This window comes from Ovis canadensis, chromosome 23 (genome assembly GCF_042477335.2).
Source record: "Ovis canadensis isolate MfBH-ARS-UI-01 breed Bighorn chromosome 23, ARS-UI_OviCan_v2, whole genome shotgun sequence".
Lineage (NCBI taxonomy): Eukaryota > Metazoa > Chordata > Mammalia > Artiodactyla > Bovidae > Ovis > Ovis canadensis.
Genome location: NC_091267.1, coordinates 38,456,111 through 38,481,015, shown reverse-complemented (window position 1 = coordinate 38,481,015; position 24,905 = coordinate 38,456,111). Strand labels below are relative to the sequence as shown.

Below are 24,905 nucleotides of genomic sequence, written 5' to 3'. Positions count from 1 at the left end.
ATACACTGTCTAGGTTTGTTGTAGCTTTTCTTCCAAGGAGCAAGCATCTTTTAGTTTTATGGTTGCAGTCACCATCTGCCGTGATTTTGGAGCCCCTCAAAATAAATTCTGTCACTGTTTCCATTGTTTCCCCACTATTTGCGATGAAGTGATGGGGCCAAATGCCATGATCTTAGTTTTTTGAATGTTGAGTTTTAAGCCAGCTTTTTCACTCTCTTCTTTCACTTTCATCAAAAGGTTCTTTAGTTCCTCTTCGCTTTCTGCCATAATGGTGGTGTCATCTGCATATCTGAGGTGATTGATATTTCTCCCAGCAATCTTGATTCTAGCTTGTGCTTCAACCAGCTCAGCATTTCTCCTGATGTATTCTGCACAGAATTTAAATAAGCATAGTGACAATATACAGCCTTGACGCACTCCTTTCCCAATTTTGAATCAGTCCATTGTTCCATGTCTGGTTTTAACTGTTGCTTCTTGACCTGCATATGGGTTTCTCAGGTAAGGTGGTCTGATATTCCCATCTCTTTAAGAATTTTCCACAGTTTGTTGTGATCCACACAGTCAAAAGCTTTAGCATAGTCAATGAAGCAGAAGCAGATGTTTTCCTGAAACTCTCTTGCTTTCTCCAGGATCCATTGGATGTTGGCAATTTGATTTCTGATCCCTCTGCCTTTTCTAAATTCAACTTGTACATCTGTAAGTTCTCGGTTCACATACTGTTGAAGCCTAGCTTGGAGGATTTTGAGCATGACCTTGCTAGCATGTGAAATAAGTGCAATTGTGCGGTAGTTTGAACACTGCCTTTCTTTGGGATTGGAATGAAAACTGACATATTTCCAATCTGTGGCCACTGTTGCATTTTCCAAATTTGCTGGCATATTGAGTGCAGCACTTAGACAGCATCATCTTTTAGGATTTGAAATAGCTCAACTGGAATTCCATCACCTCCACTAGCCTTGTTTGCAGTGACGCTTCCTAAGGTCCACTTGACTTCGCACTTCAGGATGTCTGGCTCTAGGTGAGTGATCACACCATCGCGGTTATCTGGGTCATGAAGATCTTTTTTGTGTAGTTCTTCTATGTATTCTTGCCACTTCTTAACGTCTTCTGTTTCTGTTAGGTCCACACTGTCTCTCCTTTATTGTGTCCATCTTTGCATGAAATGTTCCCTTGGTATCTCCCGTATTTTGCCCATTTTGCAGGTGATGGCACTGGGGTCCTATGACCTGCCTGTGGTCACAGTCAGTGTCTGGACCTCAATTCTGAATCCAGAGCCTGAGCTACACTACCTGGTCTGATGTGCCCTTTAGATCATGACACCTTGTTTAAAGAGAGAAGTAGGACTGAAAACTGTTGGTGCAGCTATGTTTCTTATTAAAGCACAGAGGAATGAGGCTTCGGTTTGGAATGACCAATTCAGAGATAAGACATCTTCTGACTTTGAAAGTAAACATGAGAATACAGACAGTTGATGAAAAAACTGAAAGAGGTAATTTTAAAAATGCCTATCACAGTTAAAAACAAGTAGGCAGGAAAATGGGTAAACAAAAACAAGATTCTCACCATGGAAACCAAAAGCTGGATGTTATTAATAGAGAGAAAAAGCAGTGAATGAGGCAGATGACTGCTGTTCTAAAAACACTGAATGCCATTAGCTTAGGAGGGACTGGAGGAAACAGACAAAATGATCAGCAAGAGGTTCAGTTCAGTTCAGTTGCTCAGTTGTGACCCCGTGAATTGCAGCACGCCAGGCCTCCCTGTCCATCACCAACTCCCGGAGTTCACTGAAACTCATGTCCATTGAGTCCGTGATGCCATCCAGCCATCTCCTCCTCTGTCGTCCCCTTCTCCTCCTGCCCCCAATCCCTCCCAGCATCAGAGTCTTTCCCAGTGAGTCAACTCTTTGCATGAGGTGGCCAAAATATTGGAGTTTCAGCTTTAGCATCAGTCCTTCCAAAGAACAAGGACTGATCTCCTTTAGAATGGTACCTGCCAACACATTCTTTCATTTTCTTGACCTACTCATCTGCCATTTTCTGTTCCCCCCACCTTGGCTGCCCACTCAAAACAGGCATATTTAGATTTGAAGAGACAGCTACTCCTATCACTTCCTATGTTACTGCCTCAAATTTAATCCCAAGAAGTCTACATTCTATTGCTGCTCCTAGTCTGCACCTCGCTTTCTTAACCCACATTGGAAGTCTCTTAACTTCGTCTGGATCTCCAAGATCTCATTTATCGTATTCATACTTCCTTACCCAGTGAACAGCTCATGGCTCATTGCTACCTGCCACTCCTGGACACTTCATCTGTGCCTTCTTCGCTGATCTCTGTTATTCTACTTGGTAAAGCCCGACTCAGACTAAACCCAATTTATCCACTGAAGATGGCTGGAAGGAAAAGAAGCTGGTGCTAAGTAATTTCACTTGAAATTTATTTTGATAGAACCCTGGGACCATCCTACTATGCTTCCCTGGTTAATTGCTTTCTGGGTCTCTGAGCTGCTTATTATTTCCTTCCTCTCAAAGCCTCCAAAGGCTCCCATTTTACTAAATTTAATGGTTAGTTGCCAGTCCTTATCTAATTCAATCACTAGGCTTCGGACACAAGTGCCCATTCTTCTCTGAAACACTACCGTCCTTTGGCTGCTGGGGTTTCACATGCTCTACTGTCTACTATCTATTACTCCTTTCTGTCTCCTCTATACCCCAGGGCTGGAGAGCTCCAGGGCTTGTTTCTCAGATCTCTACTCTTCATCTAGTCTCTAGGTTAGGGGTTCTCAACCTTGGCGCTCTAGATGGTTTTGCTCGATAATGCTTTGTTTTGGGGCCTGTCCTGTGACACTGGAGGGTATTTATCAGTATCCTTGTCCTCCATTACTAGATACCAGTAGTCCCCATCCCTTCCCCAAGCTGTGACAATCAAAATTGTACCCAAACACTGTCAACTGTCCCTGGGAGGGGGCGGGGTGGGGGTCACCCTCAGTTGAGATGTAGGTGAACTCAGCCCCATGGCTTCAAATGCCACCAAGGAGCTGGTAAGCCCTCAATATATATTATACCCCCAAGCTCCAGACCTGTATATCTACTATCTTTCTCTCTTTATTTGGAGGTATTGGGTTGGCCCAAAAGTTCATGTGGGTTTTCTGTATCATCTTACAGAAAAACCCAAACGAACTCTTGGGCCAACATAATAGTATCTGTATTTGCTTATTTACATTCTATATCCCCAGCAGAATGTAATTTCCAAGCAGGCAGGGATTTACGTATATGATATTTACTCCAGGGCCTATAATGAGGCTGGTCATGTAGTTAGTGCTCAAAATATATCTGCTGCTTAAATAATTAAATATTTAATATATATTAACTCATTTCATGCAGTTCATCCAACGATGGGGCAATCAGGTAGATAATTTTTAAATATCAAGTCATCTTTTAAAGACATATTTTCTTTAGCTCAAGATAAAAGGAATATCTTATTTTGAAATAAATGTGTAAACAGTAGTAATGTGTGTGCTTAGTTGCTCAGTCATGTCCAACTCTTTGCAACCTCATGGACTGTAGCCCGCCAGGCTCCTCTGTCCATGGGGACTCTCCAGGGAAGAATACTGGAGTGGGTTGCCATGCCCACTCAAACAGTGCTAATATGATACACTGAATTTTAGGTAAATTTTTGCTATAGTCTTGAAAATAACAAAACTAGTTCTTGTTCTTTCAAGACTTCTGTTTTACTCTGTATTCTTTTCATGCTTCAATTTGCACTTGTAAATATATATGAATAAATGTGCATACATAAATATTTCTTTATTTCAAGAAATAACTGTGCCTTTTGACTATGATGATGCCAGTTAGCTGCCAGTTCTTAACTGTAAGTCATTTCTTTTGGTCTGATTTACACTGATCTGAAGCATAAAGAAGAGGATAAATTTTTCAAGGAATTGTGAATCCTCCTATCCTTCAAAAAACTGCTTCCTAGATAATATCTATATAATATTTCATGTTATATAATATTTAACAATATTTGTAACAGTTATATTTATGAATAGGTTGTACTGTTTTTCCTTTATTTTCTCCTTCTCCAGGGGATGTAACAACAAAGCATAGCACTTCCTTGTCCCCAGTGAGCTCTCGACATTAAGCTCTGCATATTGATACATGCACATTATAATCAAGTTTTAAAGAAGACCATGGCATCCAACATTTTCTTTTAAAATGCAGGGAGTTTCCAGAAATCTTTCCCACAAATCTCCTTGGTTTGTTTATTTATGTGCGTCTTTACTCACTGAGCACACAGACTTGTATTTTTTTACGTAAATTTCTTGAGGTTCCTTCATTGGCTCTTCCTTGAATAGAATTGAAAGCTGTCTTAATGATTAGTGCAGGCTGGATGTGAAGGCATCTTAAAACTTTATCAGTGATGGACCAGAGGTATTAAAATATTTATGCATGCATAGCATAGAACTCAACCTCAATTCAACCAGCTCTACAGATGCTATAAACTACTACTCCGTACACTTATTTGTAACATCCACAATTATCCTGACACATTTTAGAGAGTACTCAGATTGAAAGGATTTTCTGTTTAGCCTCATTTCAGCAGGAATTCCACTGCCTTCTTGCTTTTTAAAAACTGTGGTAAAATATACATAACATGAAATTTACCATCTTAACCATTTTTAAGTATATGAGTTAGCAGTGGTTTAGCACACCACTGTGCTAAACTTTTAAATGATATCTCTATTACAATTTTAATCAATATAGCCGATCATGGTATTCTGTGGGGGGAAAAAACCCTATCAAAATGTACTGGTTTCAGTATTACTTTTTCATTCATTGCTGGTCCAGTAGAAATTCACAAACAAACAGCATTTAGAGGTATTTTAAAAAAATCTTTCATGTAAACAATATGCCACCAAAGACTGAATTAGATTTTAATACTTGAAAATTGTAAAAAAAAAAAATTATGTCTGATTTCTCATAATTTACCCGCAAAATGAAATGTTTCAGAAGAGTTTTACAGCATTAACTTCCCTTCCTAAACAAAATTTTCTTTCTTTTAGTTAATTCTAAATAAATTTTAAGGAGAGATTTAAATCAAGATACTAATGAAACAGGATTTGATTAACTTACAGCCAATGAATCTGAGAGAATTTAAAAATGAACACGTGCTCACAATCTTCAACTGTAAATGAATATAAGCCTGAGCCACTGAAGGAGTTAAAAATTATAAATACTCTGAACATAAGCATACTTTGGTTAGTAAAAGACTTTACAAAACACAAAATCTCACCCATTTTAATAATAAAGCTAAAGGAAGTAGATTATGGCACTGTGTTTTAGCACTGGGACAAAGAATGATTTAGCCTAGCCGATTAAATGGGCTGACTTTTGCACTAAGAAAGCTGTTTTGGGTATCTGCCGCCTTTTCTGGGAGTGTAGGTGGGGTGACCCATCCGCAAAGACACTTGCATTCTTGGACCAAGACACCACGTGGGCTGTTTTTCAAATAGAGTGGATTTCCAAGAAACCAGAATCTGCTTCTAAGACTTTGAAATTTTCAGAGAAAACCCTGACTGAGTTGGACTTCCTGCTGAAATGAGGTTAAAGAGAAAATCCTTTCAATGTGAACACTATTGAAAACGTGTCAGTGTAATTGTGGATGTTGCTGAACAAAATGCAAAGGGTTGGCGGGCAATGAAGTTGCACCCGGTTGGTGGCATTGCTTCTCTGGTTAGTCTTTCCTCAATAGCAGGTTTTCTCAAGGAGCTAGCTTGCTGTGTAGGAGAGGATGGAACTATCCCTTTAAGAATGTGAAACTGGGGACTTCCCTGGCAGTAGAGTGGTGAAGACTCCACGCTTCCAATGCAGGAGTCACAGGTTTGATCCCTGGTCAGGGAACTAAGATCCCACATGCTACATGGCCAAATAAATGAATAGAGTGTAAATCCAATGCAGCACAGTAAACACTATTCAGCTGCTCTCTGATAAACAAGGATTAATAGTACCTATTGGGGAACTTCCCTGGTGGTCCAACTGGTTAGGAGTCTGCCTGCCAGTGCAGGGGACACAGGTTTGATCCCTGGTCTGGGAAGATTCCATATGCCGAAGAGCAAGGAAGCCCGTGCATCATGGCTACTGAGTCCATAGCCGCAACTACTGACGCCCTCGAGCCCTAGAGCTTGTCTCCACACCAAGAGAAAGCCCACGGCAAGCAGTGAAGACCCAGCGTGGCCAAGAGAAAATGAAAGAAAAGCAAGCACCTACTGGGCAACATTCGAGACCTCAACTTTTCCTCTGCAGACTGACCTGGACAGTCCACGAAGACTATACGCTCATGTCAAGGCATGCTCTGAAGTTTCTCTCTTAAGTGAGTCTGTGGTATTAGATTTACCCAGTGCCATTTACTTGCTCTCACAAGCAGAGCATCTAGCCTCACACAAGATGTATGGCAAAACCAATACAATATTGTAAGGTAAAAAAATAAATAAAAAATAAGGGAGATGGGAAAAAAAAAAGAATCTGGCCAAAAAATGGTTACATATTAGGGAATAAAGTCCAGAGTTTTAAAGAAGAGAGAGAGAAAAAAACCCCAAAACCACTTTTGATCTGCCTTAACAGTTATTCTAGCCAAAGATAATGCTAAGTGTAATAATGGAGGCGGGGCGGGGGGGCAGGGGGAGCAGGTTGGGTGGTCAGCTCAGCTACAGCACAGTTCTTGTAAGACCAGTTTTAGCCACTGACACCAACCCACGAGGAAGATGGAACCTCCATAGGAAGAGGCACAGATGAGCACTTAACTGTGCACACGAAGACCTAAAAGCCAAAGGAGGTTAGTAATGACAAATATTTGGTTCTTTAGCGCTACCTTCACGTTGAATGTTATTTCCTCCATGACGTACACGCGTTCAGGAAATGCTTTGGCCACCTCCTCCACGCTGTTGAAATATTGCACTGGCTCCTTTATATCTCGATCTTGTTCCAACAACTTGAATTGCCCTAAAATACATGATAAACGGAAGAGCTGTGAGATGCTTACGCTGGACAGCTGTCACCGTGGCAACAGCATCCCCTCCCCTTACTCCTACTCTTCTCCATCAGAGGCTTCTGAGCACTACATTAAAAACAGAAAGCCACTGTGGCAGAAGGTTTTCTCTGAACTAGGATATATATTTAAAAATTAGCTTAAAAATGAAAGCAAATGTGTAGTTTCTTTATTTTTTTGCTTACATTCAGGGTTTATTCCCAGAAGATCAATATCAAATTGGATGAATGCTTGCTTAGAGTATAAACATGATGTGAAAACTCAGTGTGTTATAAATGGTTGCACATGTGGCTTGTGACAGTGGTCCTGCTGTTATTTAGTTGTAATGATGCCTCCCCCCCCACATTATATTCTAAAACCAAGGTTGAGTGGCCTGGGGGAACTGATTTTTTTAAATTAGTGTTTTTAAAATGTGCCGGTGGAATAAAATAATCTGTGGCCTCTTAGCTTTCACCAATGTCCTTGGTTTCAAGAATACATGGGCGATACTAGGGGCTCAGAAGCTCCTATAATTTGTGATGTGGCTGCGGTACACGGCCTGAGCCCGAAGGGGCTGGTGTTGGGGGGAGACCCTTCCAGTGAGTAGGGCACTTGGCATCTGGAGCAGCAGGTGGCTTCCTTTTTTACCACCATCTGTGAAATTCATGAGTGCAGATATACTATCACGGTAGCCATAGTCTGGGTGATTTTTGAAGAACTTTGAACACATTCCTAAAAATGTTAAGGATCTACTCTGCTGCGTGTACATTTTTAGCATTTGTGACACTCACTGCTACATTCTAGAGGAGCTGCTGTCAGCTTAGAATAAAAGACCATATACAATCAAGCCCGTGACACCGTGTTTCTCAGCGGTCCTTTTCTGAAGGCTGTTTATAACACTTGAGAAACTGGAAAAGGAATTAAAAACTCTTAGGAGGCAGAGTTCTCTGCATGCATCCATGGGTCATCAGGTAGAAACAGGGACACTTTCATACTGACCATTCATATTCTCAACATATTTTTTAACACAGCATCTATTAGGTGGAGGTATTATTTTAGATGCTGGAGATAAAATCAATTAAGAGACCAGATAAAAATGTCCTCTTGAAGCTTTACATTGTAGTGGGAGACAGGAGATATATACAATAAATCAATGGAGTAAAAAATATGTTAGAAGGTGAGTAATGAGTTTATGTGCTCACTTGTTTCTGACTCTGCAACCCCATGGATCGTAGCCCACCAGGCTCCTTTGTTCTTGGGATTCTGCAGGCAAGAACACAGGAGTGGGTTGCCCTTTCCTTCTCCAGGGGATCTTCCCGACCTAGGGACTAAACCCGTGTGTCCTGGACTGCAGCTGGATTCTTTACCAGCTGAGCCATCAGCCAAGCCCATCAGAAGGTGAGAAGTGCCATTAAAAATAGGGTGAGGGGGTTGGAGAGTACCCACTGTCCAGAGAAGGCATGTGTGAGAAAGCGACTTTGATGGAGCTGGGTGGAGAGTTCTTAGAATTCTCAACACAGGCAACAGTCTCCACAGAGACCGTCAGGCAGATGGGCTGGTGTGTGCGTGGTATGCTACCAGTGAGGCTGGACTGGGGTGAGTAAAAGCCAAGAAGGAAGAGAAAGAAAGTCAGAGAAATAACAGGTGGTTTTGAGGGTCCACAGCTTTGCAGAACTGTGGTTCTTCATCTGATTAGGACGGGGAGCCACCTGGGGGTGTGCATGGAAAAGCAATGATGATTATAGAAGAATCGTTCCGGTCACTTGTTCAGGACACACTGCGAAGGAGCCAGGGGTAGAGGCAGAGACACCAGTTAGAGGCCCCGCCATCATGCAGGTGTGAGACGGCAGGTGTTTGGAAGAGGTAAGAGAATGTCAGGAATCTGGCCTGAGTGGAAAAGGAATGGAGATGCCATTGACTGAGATGGGCAGGTCTGGAGGGGTAGGATGAGCAAGTAAGGCCAGGAGTTAAGTCTGGACTCAGGCTTAGTCCTGTCTTGGGCTTCCCTGGTGGCTCAGAGGTTAAAGCATCTGCCTGCAATGCAGGAGATTCGGGTTTGATCCCTGGGTTGGGAAGATCCCCTGGAGAAGGAAATGGCAACCCACTCCAGTATTCTTGCCTGGAGAATCCCATGGAGGGAGGAGCCTGGTGGGCTACAGTCCATGGGGTCACAAAGAGTCAGACACGACTGAGCTACTTCACTTTCTTTCTTTAGTCGTGTCTGACTCTTTGCGACCCCATGGAGTGCAGCGTGCCAGGCTCCTCCGTCCATGGGATTTCCCAGGCAAGAATACTGGAGTGAGTTGCCATTTCCGTTTCCAGGGGATCTTCCCAACCCAGGGATCAAATAGGTGTCTCTGGCATTGGCAGGCAGACTCTTTACCACTGAGCCACCAGGGAAGCCCTTATTAGACATAGAAATGGAGATACCCTGAAAGCTCTTTAGATGGACAACATAAGTGTGGCAGTCAAGAGAAAGGTCTGATTGGAGATGATAATGCTGAGCGCCATCAGCACATGGATGATATTTTCAGTCATGACATTTAATGATGACGAACATGGGCTTAAGTGCAGACTGAGGAATGGTCAGGGGAATAAGGAAAATCCAGAAGCCGTACATCCTAGAAGCCAGGCGATTCAGGTGCTTTGCCCCAACAATTCCACTGCTCATATCAAAACCCCCAATTAAATACAAGCTGCTAAATCCAACAGGTCTCAGTCTCATTTCACAGTTTTGCATGCAACACTTGACTCACTCCCCTTCTTCTCCTGGAGGCACTTGAATCAAAAACACAAAAACAAAACAGAGCTACCACCTCAGAGGGTTTCATGAAAGGAGTGTTTTCAGGGTATATGCAGGTTTGGGTTTTAACAAGATGCAAGTAATGTCAGAGACGGGTTTACGGATGTAGGGATTTTGCTGGTGATGGACCTTGATAGAAGCGTTTTCAAGAGTTAAAGGGTAGGCGGTGATGACAAAATAGAGGATGCGCCCAGACACGACAGCTCGAGTACCTTCTAGAAGGACGTAGAGCGATGAATAACACATTCAAAAATACAAAATGAGCATATCTTTTTCATAAAAGCAATCTTTAAAAATTCAGAATGACCACGGCAATCTTAATACTACTTTCTTAAATTCTGCCACTATAACCAACTAAACTTTTCCTTTCTCACTACTCTAGTCTGTGTACAAACTTTCAGTATCCATGGTTTATCTACAGTTTTATACTCTTGTTCCTTTGTAATTTTTTCTCCTTTTCCCCACATGACGACACAATGTTTGCACAGCGTTTAATAATGGGTTTATCTGTTTTTCTGTTCTCCTACAGTTAGTCTGAGTTAGGCAGGTGCCTAATGTAAGTGGGCTCTGCCACGTACATGTTTTATGATACTGGCAAATCACTAAATCCGTCTGAGCCTTGCTTCCTCGCCTGTAAAGTGGGGACACTTCACAGGGCAGCTGTGGGGATTAACGGAGATGATGCAAAGTGTTCAGCGTAAGTAGCCATTTAGCGACTTTCAGTTCCCTTCTCTCTTCTCAAGACACACAGGGATTTTGTCTTTTGGTTCATGTTTTGGGGATAAATCTTTTGGAGTAAGATTATTAAAGAGTAACACAATCTCTTGTTTACCATTCATGGCTAAATTTTTTTTTTCCCCCAAAAAAACCTAAACCAATTTATATTTCTACCAACAGGCTATGGTGCCTCCTAGTTGGAGCACAATCTCGTTCTGAGTATCTTTTCAATTAGACACTTCCATGCATATTAGAAAGCATCTCTTCCTTTTATTAATCTGCATCTCTTTAAAGATCAGTGAAGTTAAACATCTCAATTTTTCTTGAGCAAACAACTATGCAGATTTAGTCTACATTTCCTTTCACTTCTAGAGGCATCTAAGGCCCCCTGGATGGTTATACTTGGAAGTCCCATTAGCACCAAATCCAACATGTCTAAATTCAGGGAAGCACAATGCCTTGCATGCAACAGGTACTTAATAAATGTTTGCTAAATAAAAGAAAATTACTGTAGTCCTGGAACTGGCAGACAAGAGAGCAATGCAGAAGTAACTGCAGATTTTCCGAGTTGTAAATAAAAGGTGAACTACATTACCGTATACAAGGTTTGCTTCTAAACCACAGATGAATGTTGTCACTCAACAAAGAAAGCAAGCAACGGTGTACTTAAAAATCATTCAAATCTGAATAATGTACAGAGCCTCAAAGGATATTTTTCAGGAATCAATCCTACCAAAGAACAGATCAGACAAGCTACTGAAATTATCTTTCAGGATGAAGCAATCTTTCAGCATCCAGATGTGTTAAATAAGGGGACAAAAGTAGTCATCAGTGAGTTAGAATTTTCACAAATACAATTTTTTCACATTGTCTTTTAAATCCTGTGTTTGGTTTACCCTTGTGGCACACCTCTGTTCACACTAGCCTCATTACAAGTGCTCAAGAGCCTGTGTGACCAGTGGTTGCTGTGTCCATGGAAAGTCTGTGTTTGCTTATAAAAGTGGCTGCAGACACTGTTCACATCCTTAAAAAAAAGATCCTGCCGTGGGGAGTACCTTCTGACAAAACAGGATGTTCCCTCTTGTGACATAAGAGCTTCAGAATTCTTATATTTTCTTTTTCTTGTCCTGTTTGTCATGATCAGTGATATTTTGGTTCGGATAAGAGAGCCTGGGTTTCTTGATACAAACCATCTCTAACCCCTTAGACAGATCGCCTATCTCTATCACCATTTCTCTTCTCTTTCAATTTGGGCGCTTGTTCTTCAGGTATTCTTTAACTATTTTTTCTTATGTCTGAGATCTTCTACTATCAGCAGGCTCAAATACGCTTTGGTATATGGACCAAATGAACAATTCTGTCTGGTGTGGCTGTGGTGTCAAGAACAAAGCTGCACACACTTCTCTTCTCTTTCAATCTGGGCACTTGTTCTTCAGGCACTCTATTTTTTTCTTGTGTTTGAGATCTTCTACTATCAGCAGGCTCAAATACGCTTTGGTATATGGACCAAATAAACAATTCTGTCTGGTGTGGCTGCGGTGTCAACAGTAAAGCTGCTTGCATTTCTCTTCTCTTTCAATCTGGTGCTTGTTCTTCAGGCATTCTTTAGTTATTTTTTTCATGTCTGAGATCTTTTAGGTGTGACCTAAATCAAATCCCTTATGATTATACAGTGGGAGTGACAAATAGATTCAAGGGATTAGATCTGATAGACAGAGTGCCTGAAGAACTACGGATGGAGGTTTGTGACACTGTACAGGAGGCAGTGATCAAGACCATCACCAAGAAAAAGAAATGTGAAAAGGCAAAATGGTTGTCAAATAGCTGTGAAAAGAAGAGATGAGAAAGGCAAGGAGAAAAGGAAAGATATACCCATTTGAATGCAGAATTTCAAACAATAGCAAGAAGAGATAAGAAAGCCTTCCTCAGTGATCAATGCAAAGAAATAAGAGGAAAACGATAGAATGGCAAAGACCAGAGATCTCTTCAAGAAAATTAGAGATACCAAGGGAACATTTCATGCAAAGATGGGCTCGATAAAGGACACAAATGGTATGGACCTAACAGAAGCAGAAGATATTAAGCAGAGGTGGCAAGAATACACAGAACTATACAAAAAAGATCTTCACAACCCAGATCATCACGATGGTATGATCACTCACCTAGAGCCAGACATCCTGGAATGTGAAGTCAAGTGGGCCTTAGGAAGCATCACTACGAATAAAGCTAGTAGAGGTGATGGAATCCCAGCCGAGCTATTTCAAGTCCAAGATGATGCTGTGAAAGTGCTGCACTCAATATGTCAGCACATTTGGAAAACTCAGCAGTGGCCACAGGACTGGAAAAGGTCAGTCTTCGTTCCATTCCCAAAGAAAGGTAATGCCAAAAAATGCTCAAACTACCACACAATTGCACTCATCTCACATGTCAGCAAAAATGCTCAAAATTTTCCAAGCCAGGCTTCAACAGTACGTGAACCATGAACTTTCAGATGTTCAAGCTGGATTTAGAAAAGGCAGAGGAACCAGAGATCAAATTGCCAACATCCGTTGGATCATCAAAAAGCAGGAGAGTTCCAGAAAAACATCTATTTCTGCTTTACTGACTATGCCAAAGTCTTTGACTGTGTGGATCACAATAAACTGTGGAAAATTTTGAAAGAGATGGGAATACCAGACCACCTGACCTGCCTCTTGAGAAACCTATATGCAGGTCAGGAAGCAACAGTTAGACCTGGACATGGAACAACAGACTGGTTCCAAACAGGAAAAGGAGTACGTCAAGGCTGTATATTGTCACCCTGCTTATTTAACTTATATGCAGAGTACATCATGAGAAATGCTGGACTGGAAGAAGCATAAGCTGGAATCAAGATTGCTGGGAGAAATATCAATTACCTCAGATATGCAGATGACACCACCCTTATGGCAGAAAGTGAAGAGTAACTAAAAGGCCTCTTGATGAAAGTGAAAGAGGAGAGTGAAAAAGTTGGCTGAAAGCTCAACATTCATGGCATCTGGTCCCATCACTTCATGGGAAATAGATGGGGAAACAATGGAAACAGTGATAGACTTTATTTTGGGGGGGCTCCAAACTCACTGCAGATGGTGACTGCAGCCATGAAATTAAAAGACATTTGCTTCTTGGAAGAAAAGTTATGACCAACCTCAGTTCAGTTCAGTCACTCAGTTGTGTCCGACTATTTGCAACCCCATGAACTGCAGCACGCCAGGCCTCCCTAGACAGCATATTAAAAAGCAGAGACATTACTTGGCCAACAAAGGTCTGTCTAGTCAAAGCTATGGTTTTTCCAGTAGTCATGTATGGATGTGAGAGCTGGACTATAAAGAAAGCTGAGGGCTGAAGAATTGATGCTTTTGAACTGTAATGTTGGGGAAGACTTGAGAGTCCCCTGGACTGCAAGGAGATCCAACCAGTCCATCCTAAAGGAGATCAGTCCTGGGTGTTCATTGGAGGGACTGATGTTGAAGCTGAAACTCTAATACTTTGGCCACCTCATGCGGAGAACTGACTCATTAGAAAAGACCCTGATGCTGGGAGGGATTGGGGGCAGGAGGAGAAGGGGATGACAGAGGATGAGATGGGTGGATGGCATCACTGACTCGATGGACGTGAGTCTGAGTAAACTCCGGGAGTTGGTGATAGACAGGGAAGCCTGGCATGCTGCAATTCATGGGGTCGCAAAGAGTCCGACACGACTGAGCGACTGAACTGAACTGAGATCTTTTACTATCAGCAGGCTCAAATCAGTTTTGGTATATGGATCAAATGAATAATTACGTCTGGCATGGCTGCAGGGTCAACAGTAAAGCTGCATACATTCTAACCTTCTAGTCTCACCTGTGTTTGTCGTCTCAGTTAGACGGATAGGAAGATCTCAACCGCATGGGAGCACTGCCAAGAAACTATGCTGAGAGTGATGAACGCACACAGATGAAAGAATAAGAACAAAGTGGCGGCTAAATGTGACCAAATGTTTTCACATCTGAACACACTGCACATCAGAAAAATCAGTTCCTTTCATTCATTTCTTTTAACTGTTTACTGAATATCTAATACCATCCATTAACCTCTGTCTCCTCTTTTCCATATAGTTTATTTATATTGTTCTGCAAGATTTTAGTTTATATGTTTCTGTGTATACATGTATTTTTATTTTAAACATTTTCCTGTCATATGATTAATGGTCTAAAACCAAATAATTATTTTATACTTCTTATACCCCACAAATACCTTTAAGATCTAAATATATCAAATGTTTTGATGTAATGTTTTAAATACCAGGTCACGGTATATATGCAGCTTCCTATTGCAGGGGCTGGCAAACTCGTTCTGTAAATAATTTAGTTTTTGTGGGCTAAATGGCGTCTGCTTCAACTATTTCAACTCTGGCAAAGTATCTCAAAAGCAGCCTCAGACAATTTGTAAACGAATTACAGCAGCTGTGTTCTAATCAAACTTCACAAAAACAGGCAGTAGGTCAGATCTGGCCCTGAGGCCACACGGTTTGCTGACCTCTGTCCTGCTGGGAGGACAGCAAAGACCCAGAAAGTGTGGCCAGAAAACAAGATATTTAGAAATGACCAGCCTTTACATTCCAATACTTCTCTAAGTAGTTACACTGAGGTCTCTAGTAAGGTAAAGATATTATGTGTTCTCTGACTCTTTGCGACCCCATAGACTGTAGCCCGCCAGGCTCCTCTGTTCATGGGATTTTTCCAGGCAAGAATTCTAGAGTGGGTTGCCATTTCCTCTTCCAGGGGATCTTCCTGACGCTGGGGTGGAACCCAGGGTCTCCTGCACCTCCTGCATCTCAGGAGGATTTTTTACCACTTGAACCAGACCCATGTGCAACATAAGAATAGAAGTTTTCCCTTTAAATATGATTCCAGAACCCAGAATTGTAAGATGCAGATTGTAATCCGCAGCTGTAGATTATATTAGGGAATAACGCAAATGAAAAGCGGACATGCCCACATCCTCTCACTGTATTTTAAGAGACCAAATTTCTAAGCACTTTACTGACTTAGCTTCTGTTCTCCTATAAAAGAATCTGACACTCTCGGATGAGTCAACTTGAAGTGCTCTGAAAAAGACGCTGAGCTGCTCTAGCTCCTCCCACTGCTGCAGCCTGGAAGGCAGAACTTGTCAGAGTCAAATCTTGGAGCCAGTCTAAAGAGTTAAGAACCAGTGCCCTGCCAAAATGTGAAATCAATTTATGTAACACATATTCCCACAACCCCCACACGGAGGAACTAATTTTTTAACAGACCATTTCATGAATAACAGAGTCTTTGTGCCACCAAATAAAAACATTTGGAGATTGCCGAAACATCTGTTCTGAGATGTTACTGTCAAAACCCTGTTCCCGGAGAGGCAGGAAACTGCATTGTCTTTCAGCAGTTTTGTTAATTTCATTAAAAAAAAAAAAAGGTCTCCACTGAGAGAGCTGTTCTGTCTGCAGGACCCCGAAACTCCCAGGAATGAATCCAACGGCACGCTCATAGGTTACAATTTACAGAAACTGAAGATAATAATGTAGAAAGCAAAGGCTGATAGAATTATTGATCTGCTTTCATGAGTTGCTTCTAAAACTACATTAATTAATATGCTGACGATAACTGTCATTCAGAAAATATCTGTCTTTTGGTGTATGTCCCTTAAGATAATCACTGTGATTTACTTCAACAGAGATGATGCATTAAACACACAGCTAAAGGACTTCTCTGGTGGTCCAGGGGCTCAGATTCCAAGTTCTCAATGCAGGCGGTCAGGGTTTGATCCCTGATTGGGGAACTAGATCCCACATGCCACAGCTAAAAAGATTCTGCGTGCTGCAACTAATTTAAGACCTGATACAGCTTTAAAAAAAAGAAAAGCACAGCCAAGAGGCCCGAACTCCTACCTGAGGCATCTATGTTTCGAGCTCCTATATGATGCTGAACAAACTATAGGACTCTGTTACTTAGAAGGAAGAGGTCACTTGTCAGAGATGAAAAATGGAAACAAATTTTGCTAAATTAACGAGAGAGCAACAACACTGGGATGTGTAGAGAGAACAAGGAGAGGAAGAGGTGGTCAAATTCAGTTCTGTCCTGTTTGCTACTGGCTGGAAAGTTGTGGGCAGTGGGCAATGAGAAGTGAGTTCTGTGCCCCTGAAGATGGGGCTCGCCGCGACTCGAGCCTCCCTGCTCCCATCACAGCTGGTGATGAGCACTGCCTGTAGGCAACCTCCTGTCACCACTCTGGTTTATTGCTCACCTGCCCTTCAGCACAGTGGCCAGCTTCATGTGTGTAAAGAAAAGCAAACCAAGCGAGAGCCAGGGCCGTTATTATCCATCTGTGGGGCCATAACTCAAGTCAATGGCGACAGCCACCCAGTTCCCCCCTGCCACCCGCCCCCTCCCAGCTTGGAAAAGGTCACAGAAATCAGCACAAATGATTAAACAGAAAAGAAAGCAACAAAAACGGCACCAGAACACCAAAGCAACAATGAGCTAAGAATGGCTCAGACGAACAAAAGTGGTTAAGAGTCCCAGAGACTTCCCTGGTGGTCCAGCGGTTAAGACTCTGAGCTCCCAATGCAGGAGGCGCAGGTTTGATTCCTGCTCAGGGAACTAAGAACCCACAAGCTGACTGGCATGGCCAAAAAAAAAAAAAAGTTCCAGAAAGTTGAAAACGCAATTACAAGGGATGTGTGATTTGCCGTGGTACCTGGTATTATACCACATGGGGCATGTAGGGGCTTACGAATGAAGGAAGGAAGGAATTCTTTTCTTCTCTTACTTCTTTCAGACAGCCCACCAACATGAAGTTAGGTGGTTTCAAGTCAGTTGTGTGAGTGAAATACACTCTAAATGGTTCAAATAACTGGATCTCTAAAACCACTGGGTCATTTCCAGATGTGAAGAAATGAGGATTCTCAAGTGAGAGAAGCAACAAACCAGTTGCCATTTTTCAAGAAATAAACAAACACGTAGTCAAAACTATCCTTTTCCCAGTAGTCATGTATGGATGTGAGAGTTGGACCATAAAGAAGGGTGAGCGCCAAAGAATTGATGCTTTTGAACTGTGGTGTTGCAGAAGGCTCTTGAGAGTCCCTTGGACTGCAAGGAGATCCAACCAGTCCACCCTAGAGGAGATCAGTCCTGAGTGTTCATTGGAAGGACTGATGTTGAAGCTGAAACTCCAATACTTTGGCCACCTGATGCAAAGAGCTGACTTATCTGAAAAGACCCCGATGCTGGGAAAGATTGAGGGCAGGAGGAGAAGGGGATGACAAAGAATGAGATGGCTGGATGGCATCACTGACTCAATGGACATAAGTTTGAACAAACTCTGGGAGATGGTGAAGGACAGGCATGCTGCAGTTCATGGGGTCGCAAAGAGTCAGAGACAACTTAGCACCTGAACAACAACAAATAAACATGGGCAGGAGTCTACACTTACACTCAAGATTTAACTTAAAAGTGCTTTTGTATTTTTAACTCCACGCATGCAAACAGGTTGGATTTTCTATAGGACCGAAATGGAAAAGAACTGCCAGGTAAAAAGAGATGTATCTTATCAGTTATTCTGAACTACAGCAACCAATAGATTGCCTTCTAAAAAGCATCTATAAACGTTCACTTCTACCAACAACGTATGAAAACTCATTTACCTAAACCTTTCACTAGTACTGTTGGTGAACGACCTAGAGTCCCTTTTCTTGAGTAATGTGAAGAGTTTTTATGATTTACTTAATATATATAATTGCCAGAAAGTTCAAATTGTATGTAAGGGTTTAGGGTAAAATGTCTCCTTCCCAATCTGATCCTCAGATCTCTTTGCATCCCGTACATTTGTCCAGAGATGGTATCTGATACAGTCCACTCGTGCACATAAGACCTCTCTTACCTAAACAAATGGTAGGATTCCATATAGTTCTTCTATCATTCCATAAAAATCTGTCTTCTTCTTTTTAAGAGGTACACAATATTCTACTCTGTGCAAATAACTAATTAAACAAGTCCCCTGTTGACAGGCATTCAAACTTTCCAACTTTGTACCAAAAGCTTTGTGTGCTGAATGCAAGTACATTGGCAGGAAAATGCCTGCGTATGGAAACTGCTGGGCCAGAGGGTAAGTGCGTTTTTATTTTTGATAGATATTGCCAAACTAACCTTCACAGAGCATGTGCCCACTTATACTCCTACCAATGGTTTCCTCACTTCCTATTATCAGTGCCAATCTGATAGGTGCAAAATAGTACCTTGAGATTTGAATTGTCTTTTCCTTATTATAAGGTAGATATAAGTATTTGATAATAAGGTAATTCATATTTCATATTCTGTTCAGCTTCCTACTACCAAGTTTTGAAATTTCTAATATGCTTAAGCATAATTAAAAAAATAAAAACCCAACGACTTCCCTGGTGGCTCAGCGGTAAAGAGTCGGCCTGCCAGCGCAGAGGATGTGGGTTTAATCCCCGGTCCGGGACAGCTAAGTCCATGCGCCACAACTACTGAAGCCCAAGTGCCTAGAATCCATGCTCTAAAACAGGAGAAATTTTCACAATAAGAAACCCACACACCACAAATAGAGTAGCCCTGCTTGCCATAACCAGAGAAAGCCCTCTCACAGCAACAAAGACCCAACACAGCCATAAATAAATAAATAAATCTTAAAAAAAATAAAAAGGAAAATACAAATGTGAAATACTATACAATACATAATGTAGTATTTCATACAAATTACGTATCTTATTCTACACTCTGATTCCTAATATTACTTCTAGTTAGTTCTTAAATTACAGTTTTATTTCGGGGCCAGGGTTGGGGGTTGGAAGTGGAATTGGGATAAAAAGAAAGGTAAAGAACAAATCTCAGCACAAAAGTTCCAAACTTGTAACCAACAGACAATAGGAATTAAAGTCAATGAACAGAAAGAAATCATCAACCAAAAAATTATGAATTTCATCATCAACCATCTGTGGGTATTTCTATTTGTTTCTCAGTCTCCATGAAACAAGTGGTCAGACCGTTGCTTTCAATTCTGAAAGTCCATCCCTGAACTTAACTGGATTCAAAACTCTGATTCATTCTGGGACACATGTTCTAGCCTGCCAAACTATTTCACACTACGCAAATTATTCTCTTATTTGTTGAAAATGGGAAAAATTATACTTTTCATTGCATCTAGTTGGTCATTTGCTTCTTCAGAATGATCAGAAGTTTTCCAGGGCTCAATTTATCATAAAAATGACATGCTTCCTAACATGTACTGGTGAGAATCACCAGTTCATCTTCACCTTGCTGCTTCTACATTCATTCTTGCCTGTGTCTTGCCCCTTCTTTCCTTGAAATCTATTTGTCCTCAGCATGAACTGTGACTGCTCTGGTTTTGATTCTTATTGCTTCATAATGGTATTACTGCTTCAGATTTTAAGGCTGTTTCCATCTCTGCCTTTTCACTTTACTCGTCTTGAAACACAACCTTAATGGATTTCATTTCACTCAAGAACCTAAGTGTTCAATACACATTTGTAGAATAAATATACAAACCTGTAATAGCTCTTTAATTTCTAACCACCCAGCCCAGGCTGCTCTGTCTTAGCTTTCTCGTCCTTCCCTGACCTGGCTCCATTCAGCTTCTGCAAATATTTCCTTCACCACTTGGGCAACCAATATTCCTCCTCTCCCCTTGGCTTGTGCCCTTGTTCTCTTCTCAGTCTGTGCAGAAATCTAGGTCATTTTTGTGTCTTTGTAAGTTCTGTGCATGACTGCCTTCCTTCTCCCAGTCTCTTGGCTCTCCTGGGGGAAGCTCACCCATCACTTTGGCTTCAAGGACCATGCATAAGCTGACAGTACACCAACCTTCCCACCAGTCAGATCTCTCCTGAATTCCACACTGAGCTACCCAACACCTAGTTCCTATCTCCCAGTAGTTCTCCCATAAAGATCTCTCTCAAAATTGATACAGGCAACTCATCTTTTTATTTTTTGAATTAAGCAGCCACCCAAGTCAGAACCCTGGGTGGTCATCCTTGACTCCTTCATTTCCCTGAACTCTCTCATTCAACTGGTGTCAATTCAACTCCATCCCCTTTCCTGCAGGCATCACTTCCTCTCCACCCCTACTACCGCTGCATATTCCAACCACATCATCTGGCTTTGGCCAGTTTTACCCATTGATTGCTTTGCCCCTTGACTTCCATTCCAGGAAACAATTCTTTCCATGACTGCTTAAAATTAAAATCGAATCATATTTTAAATGAGGATAATTTGCAGAGGAATTATTTATGGCAGGACCACTAATGATGGTGTGGGTGGGCTGCAGCAGAAGCACAGTGATAAGCTAGGGATAGCATCAGAGAAGAGTCACCACCACAGACCTGTGGGGCCGAGGGAGGGACTAGTTAACAGGAAGGAGAAGGTTATGTCAACAGGTTGCCCTGAGAAGGGGAGATGCAGCTCTTCCCAGGCCATCCTTCAAGGGAGGCATGAAGCTGGAGAACATAAAGACCTTGACCAGCCTCCTCCCTTGACCACACCCCTACCCCATCTTCTGCTGGGGCTGTCTATCCAATGGCTAAACTTAGCTGGAAATCAAAGGGCACGAGAGTCTACAGATTTAGCCCTACCGGCCAGCCTCTGGGGTGCAGGAGGGTGGAGGCAGAGAAGAAAGGATTGCCAGGGTCGGGGGATAGGGAGTGCCCTCCTACCCTCTGATTTAAAGACTCTGGTGACCCTCCGCCTCCTGTACAATTTAACTTTACAGAGAATATACAGGCCCTCTAAGATCTGGCCTTCACTTTCCTCTCATCATGCTAAAAGACCATGTAGATCCATGTACAGTGAATGACACCTCTTTAACTGAACTCCAGGTCAGGAATGCCTTTCCTCTGTTTCCAGGTTTGGCCATGCTACTCATCCAAAGATTGAGGGCAAGAGGAGAAGGGGGTGCCAGGGGATGAGATGGTTGGACGGCATCACCAGCTCAATGGACATGAGTTTGAGCAAGCTCTGGGAGATAGTGAAGGACAGGGAAGCCTCGTGTGCTACAGTCCATGGGGTCACAAAGAATCAGACATGACTGAGAGACTGAACAACAAGAACAACAACTCATCTAAAACCAATTCACTTATCGCCTCCTCTATAAAACATCTTATCTCAAGTGGATAACTGACCACACTCTTGTGCTCCCATTATCTATTTATAGATTTTTATCCAAGCACCTATTATATTCAAGCATCTATCTATAGATTTTTATCCAATACACCCAAACATGTACACTTTATCATTATTTTTTTACATGTCTTTGTAAACGAAACAGTAAAAACTCTCTAAAGAAAGCATAGGATGTGTCAATTACCTTGTTATTCTTGGGGTCCAATATTGCACAATTCACACAGTAGGTACTTAATAACAGCTGAGAGAGGGAATGAATTTAAAAAGTCCAATGTCTTCCATGAAGCTCTCCCTCACAACCTCAGCTCATGCTGATCTTTGTTCATAGTTATCACCAGAGGTTAATGTTTAACTATTCTCTACTTATTTCACTTATTTGTGTATTGTTCTCTTAATTAGACCATAAGCACTCTGACAGCAGGATTCATGTTGTTTTCTTTGACAACTCAGTTTGAGTCCATACTAGAAATTTAACAAATTCTTGCTTTGAAGAGTGGATGTTCAGAACAGGGGAAAAAAAAAAAAAATATATATATATATATATATACACACACACACATTATATATATATAATGTATACATATATAATATATATGTGTGTATATAATATATATAACTATATATTATATATATGTATATATTATATATATTATACATATATATGTGTGTGTGTGTGTGTGCATATATATATGGGCTTCCCAGGTGGCACTAGTGGTAAAGAATCCACCTGCCAATGTAGGAGACACAGGAGATGTGGGTTCGATTCCTGGGTTGGGAAGATTCCCTGGAGGAGAGAGTGGCAAGCCACGCCAGTAGTCTTGCCTGGAGAATCCCACGGACACAGGAGCCTGACGGGCTACAGTCCACGGGGTCACAAAGAGTGGACACAACTGAAGTGACTTAACATGCATACACACACACACATATACTTCAGACTCTCAAAATCCAGGATTTACATAGCCAGAGAAGTTGCAAATTGCTAAAATTAATAAAAAGGTGGAGATGGCAACCTCATAGCTTGAGCACCTGATGACTTCCAGATGTAAAAAATCTGGATTTTTTAAAAATGTAAACACATCTAATTATTAATTTAATGGCTCACTCAAATAAAAAAATCTCCTCTAACCCCAAGACTACTCTGGGTTTCTAAGAGAGAGGAGGGAGTGACTGTGGTTTGAACAACGGCTTAACACGATACTGGTGGATGTGATGCTGTATGTGAGTGGGCAGATATCAGTCAGGAAATACTTGGGAAAATTAGGTGGGAAGTCTAGGCTCTTGAGGTTCTTCCCTCTCCCTAAAACTGAAAGGATGACTCTAAGTGGGAGGTCTCCGTTTGCAGCTTTTAGCCTAAGCGTTATGGGCAAGCTCGGTTAAGACCTATACCACTGACAGTCTTCAGCCTGGACATACCGGGAGCTCCCACTACTTTTGGCCTCAGTCCCACACATTTCAATCTAAAGATGGTAATGAATGATGATAAGACCTGCCTGACTCCGAAGGCCTGAACTTGTTAAACGCCAGCACTGACAAAGCATGAGAAGAGAGAAGCACGTTCCAGTGCTCAACGAACAGCTTCTTAAGAAAGAGACCCCACAGCATGTGGGAACACAAAATAGGAAAGAAAAAGGAGCCTGAACCTCTGGACGGGAGCCCGGTCAGGGTGACTCCACAGCCAGCCTGAGTTGACTCGAAAGGTGTTCACGCGCACATATCACCTCACTCAACAGTCCGCGGTGGTGGGAGAGGATTATCGGAGAATCACCTTTGGTCACAGCAAGCCAACAGCAAGTCCAAGATCATCACTCATGCATTCTCACCCCAAGCCCACCTTGATTATGCTGCTGCCCCAAACCACCAGTACCACCCTCCTCAGGATGAGGTCAACAGGGAGAGGAAGTGACTGTGCCTTGTAAGTTACTGGAAAAAATTCCCCCAAGTTAGTAGGAAGAAGGGTCATTCACTATTTACACTGCTGTGCTAGTGTGGAGGGCTACTCAGTTGGTTTCCTTTAATTCCCATATGACCCTGGCAATTGGTTACAAGATAAAACCTATCTTCATATCAGGGTAACTTAGGGTGACTGGAGCATGAAAAGTACATGGTGTTACCGATAATTCACCCAGTCGGTTGGAACAGAACCTAGCTACTCTTTTTAATCTCTGGCACTGGTATATGAATTATACCTCCATAAAGCTGCTGCAGAAAAATTAAAAAAAATCAATGACCTGTATGTTTATAATGGATGAGTTTTATGAAATATATATACATATATATGTATATACACATATATATGACACTTCAATAAAGCCATTAAAAAAAAATCTTACACTGGAACTAGTTGCTAGGATGAAGCAGCTGCTGCTATTAGGGATCAAAAGCCCACATTAACAAAACAAAAAAAAAAAAACAAAACACAAGGTTCTGATAAGTAAAAAAACAGTTTGATTCGAGGTAGGATCTTTTTAGAGAAAGAGAAAATGATCTATTTATCTAGATGAAAAACTTATGAACAGCAAAAGTAAAACTTCGAGCTTTATTTGTAGAACTGAAAATCATATAGTACCAAAAACTGAATGGGAAAACAAAGGTTAAGAGAAAATGGGAAGCAGGGAAGAGAAAATTAGGTGTAAAGGAGATATGGCAACAAATCTGAAAAAGAAAATGAGATATAGAAATTGACGCAAGAAAAAAAAATCACCCACAGATGATAAGCAATTTCAAGCAGACAAACGAAAAGGAAGACCCCACTGATACAGATGGACAAAAAAAATATGGACGTACATGACATCCAGCCAGACTTTCAAGCTCTGTTGTCATCTTACAACTCCAGGCAAAAATGAAGGCACTCTGTGTGGACTCAGAGTTGAGGTCTAGGAATTCTCAGTACTCTGGTTCATACGATATGTGCTTCTCTTCCACGCCTTATGGAAGTATTTAAAAAGGAAAAAGAGAGCCAAACTGCATGTCCAAAGTGCGGGGAGGGCGAGGAGCACACTCAAGGATTTTAACATTCCACCGTCCTTCCTCTATTGAAACATGACCCCTTTCTTGGATTCTCATTTGCTCCCTTTTCCACAGCCCGACAGTCAACTCCCACACACCAGTGGGACCACAAAGGAGAGACAATAACACGAGCAGCTGCTCAAGCTGTGGTTTTCATTAGGAAAAAAAGT

General features: G+C 41.7%; 1 protein-coding gene across 2 annotated transcripts in view; it reads right to left on the bottom strand.

Annotated features, from left to right (window-relative positions):
• Nucleotides 1–24,905, bottom strand: part of GAREM1 (GRB2 associated regulator of MAPK1 subtype 1) — a 236,750-nt gene that overhangs the window by 49,311 nt on the left and 162,534 nt on the right. For both annotated transcript variants that reach the window (XM_069568936.1, XM_069568937.1), the window contains exon 3: nt 6,865–6,995. In XM_069568936.1, the coding sequence (XP_069425037.1) occupies nt 6,865–6,995 (131 nt within the window). The remainder of the gene's footprint in view (nt 1–6,864; nt 6,996–24,905) is intronic.